Consider the following 3,883-nt stretch of genomic DNA (forward strand, 5'->3'; position numbering starts at 1 on the left):
AATAATAATATATCTGTATTATAAAATTAGGAATTGACAAAAATACTCACAAATGACAAAACTATTGAATTTTACATATTTGGATGAATTTTCAAAAAATTTCATTTTTTCATTTTTTTATTTTTATGTATTTTTTCGCTTGTCCTGTTTGGTTTTAAACCGCAATTAAAATTCTCAAACCTAAACCAAACCATTTTGACGAGTTTGGTTTGAGTCAAAACCATTTCGCTAACCGGGTCCACATGGCACCAAATTGACAGTTTCTAAAATGCGATTTCGGCTTGATTTTTCGATTTTACAATTTTTGCTTACAGCCCTAGTTTGCCCCCATTTTAGGGATTACATTTTTATCTTTTCAATCACAAATTTTATTAATATTTATTAAAAATATATTAAAAATCTAATTTTAATAATTTAAAATTGAGCTAATTTTTCTTTTCAAGCATATTTAAATAAGTTTTAAGAAATTACTTATTTTAACTTTTTAAGTGTACAATAGTTCGATTCAAAATAAGTAATTTAAATAATATTTCACAAGATAATAACTTTAACCTATCTCTTTAGCGCTTTTTCATTGCATCATGATCTCGAGGCGAGCATAGACAAATCACACCTATGCTCTGATACTTCTTTGTATCGGAAACCCTTTTGAAGAGGAGATGAACTAGTTAAAAAAAGCACTATTATCCGAGAATTCACTCACAATCTCCTTGAAAACACAATGCCCGAAGCTTGCATTGAGGAATATTTGTGTTCCTTCTTTAGCCAAATCTAATTTAATTGGGACAATATAGAAAAAACCAACAGTAAAAATAATGCAATAGAGAAAAATGAGTAGAGACAAAATCATAAAACCCAAAGTAACAATTACAAAGGTTGACTAAATTACTTGGTTTCATGTAAAGCAGTCACCACTGGAATAAATGTTGTTTATAATACCCAAGAGGAGCAAGAAAACACAAGCAAACTTCTCTTTATTACTCGTTCTACTCAATTGAAAAGCTACGCGAAACAGATCCACAAGGAAAGAAGGTTCAGGAATAGTTGCCGCTATAGAAATTTTTCAGGAAATTGGAGTTGCCCTGATCCTTTATTCCCAGGTCATGCGTAAGGCCTTGACGACCTACCACATATTGTCCAATAATATGGTGCCTCTGCTTTGCATGTTCCACAATGTTGCTTAACTCTTCCGTTCCCTTGAAAAGCAGCATATCTATAACCTGTAGAATTCACCAACCATAATGAAGACATTGAAGATGTTTTGTATTTAGAAATATATCACAAATATTATCCGATAACACAGCTTCCAACTTTTATCGTATTGTGCTCTCAAAAGAGCACTATTCTCAAGATCTCACTCAAAAGGTGTTGATTTGGGATATTCCACTCTAACTAAGGATTCTTGTAGTTCTGGAGGTTTCAGCTACTGGAGAACCGGGAATGAAGAGTTTCCCCTCTTTCAGCCCGACTTTTTGGTCTTAAGAATGCTAGTTTTAAGAATGAGAGATTGCCTTTTAACCATATTACAAAATGTAACTAGATGTTCAAGTTTGAGCATCCACAGAACAAGACATTTGTATCTTCAACTAACTTTCGTGCTGAAAAGTTTTTTAAAATATTGTAATAAAAAGATGTTAAAGTTCTAACATATTTGTGCGGAAACAAGAGGTCTCTGGTCTTGCTCAAATAAATATTAACATGCAAGCATCGAATCAAAATAAAAATACCCACCCAAACTTAAAATGCCCAACCAAATAGCCCTTGAAAGCAGCAGACGCTTTCAAAAAGCTGGTCAGGCTTGACAACAGCTTTTATGCTAGGCATACTACAGGCGTCAAATTACAGTATTACACTTGATAGATCATCAAATTTGGTTAAATGATACCATCTGGGTTTTTGCAATTCGTGGATAGTAGCAGCACTATTTGTTGCAAAGTGAAAAATGAGGTATGCTAGGGGTAGGCTTCTTCTACATTACACACCCACTAAGATTTTAAAATTTTCAGATGATGCTATTGGGTTTTACGAATGATTAAAAAATTTAAATCTTAAATCCTGATGGAGCAAATGGACTGCTAATCATCATGGTAATTAGCTTATTATTTTATTATTAACCTTTACATTTCAATATTTTTGCCTCAAAGGTTTTAGTGAAAAGCATAGAAAAGATTGAGTTTACAATTTTTTTGTTTTAAATGGCCAGAATCAAATTTCAGGATGATCAAACATATTCATGACTCCCCAGGGGAATAGCAATTTCTATTAACTTTGGCTGGCTCCATCCTTACACTGAGTCAAACACAGAAATAATACGGAGAGCAATGCATTTTCACCCGTTTACAAAGAAATTAAGGTTATACCAGAATACTTCCTTCAAAGTCAGTCATAAGTTTAAAACATGGTAAAATTTTTTGTCAGTTTTGAACAAATAGACCATAGCACAGAAGGCACCCCTTAACAATCACTTTGCTTCCTCGTGATACTGAAAATTTGATACGCATAACCTGCAAACCAATATCAGGGAACCATTCCATCCAGTTTCAAGTGTTCAGTTCATATTCCCCAAAAATTCAGTTATAGCCCTATACTACAGTGTAATAAGAAAAATTAATCTTACTGATACCTTTGGTCCGCCAAGTAAACTTTTGAAATTGCATCAACCAAATAATCCCTTTCAACCTCCAATCCACCAATCACAATCCCTAATTCAAGAAATTTTAGCTACACCAAAATACAAAAGAATTAAATTGATGGTGATTTTTTTATGCCCTAGTTTGATCCCCATTATTTTCAAAATATATTTTTCTCTCTTCTTTTCAACCACACATTCTTAAATAAAATAATATTACCCGCAAATCGAAAATTTTTCCTTATTTTTTTAACCATACATTCTCCATCAATCAACTATTCAAAAATGCATTTTACACAAAAATATGGAGCTCAAACAGGCCATGATTCTTATCAAGATTTCTTTTTTTAAAATTCAATGTCACTCCTTAGCCAAGTCAAAGGAAGCAATCAACTGATTATTGATAATCTATTGACGTTGATGTGCAAAATGATTTCCCCAATTCTCAAAGCCCCTAAAATTTTAACAGCTTAGACTGAAAATGCTACTGCCATACCATGGAAGGATTAAGAAATGAAGTCATTCTACATCAAGAGTTTCTATGGTTCAAGAATACTAATATGGTTCTTGTTTCAACAAATCTGAGTAATGAATATACCATTGGTACTAGTACTTTACCAGTATAATTTGCTACAGAGAAAATGTGCTTCTCTTCATTCAATTTCAGCTGGGGAAGTTCCTAAAGTTCAATCTTTCGTACTTCAGTTATTCTATTTTAGTAATAGATGATATACTAGCCACAAAATGGTTCGGCCCCCAGAAGAAGTTTCTACGATCATACCACCATATTAAAGAAGCTCAGTTCATAATCATCCAAATCTTGTTATCCTAACATTTGGGCTTGGAAATCAAAAATTTACTAGAACACCTTCCTTATTAGATTTACCTTGTTTCGACCAAGATATTTAAGTTCCTATAGCTCACTCTATTATCTGTATGCAGCCTTTATATTGTGTAACAACATAAGAACGCCCACTGCTATTTTCAGGTTTCCACAACCAAAGATCAACGGAAATCAACTATATTGCCCAACGTCTAGAAAGAAAAAAAACTTACAAGTTACACCTGTATGAATTATTTTCAATCTTATTTAAATGTGTAACTCGTAATAACGCCACGAGTATTATTTATCCAGATGAGTTCGATCTCTTTCAAAGATATAACAAGTATAAAGCCTCAATTGAACATTAAAAACACCGAATATAAAAGTAAATCTAATATGCATATTAGATGTAATTAGGAAGAAAATATGGG

General features: G+C 32.6%; 1 protein-coding gene across 1 annotated transcript in view; it reads right to left on the bottom strand.

Moving 5' to 3' along the window:
- Window positions 1–823: 823 nt before the first annotated feature.
- LOC111384371 (NADH dehydrogenase [ubiquinone] 1 alpha subcomplex subunit 6) overlaps window positions 824–3,883 on the bottom strand; it is a 3,496-nt gene continuing 436 nt past the window's right edge. Inside the window, exon 2 of the mRNA XM_023008651.1 lies at window positions 824–1,226. Within this exon, the coding sequence (XP_022864419.1) occupies window positions 1,035–1,226 (192 nt within the window). The 3' untranslated portion in view covers window positions 824–1,034. The remainder of the gene's footprint in view (window positions 1,227–3,883) is intronic.

This window comes from Olea europaea, chromosome 3 (genome assembly GCF_002742605.1).
Source record: "Olea europaea var. sylvestris chromosome 3, O_europaea_v1, whole genome shotgun sequence".
In the NCBI taxonomy this organism is placed as follows: Eukaryota; Viridiplantae; Streptophyta; class Magnoliopsida; order Lamiales; family Oleaceae; genus Olea; species Olea europaea.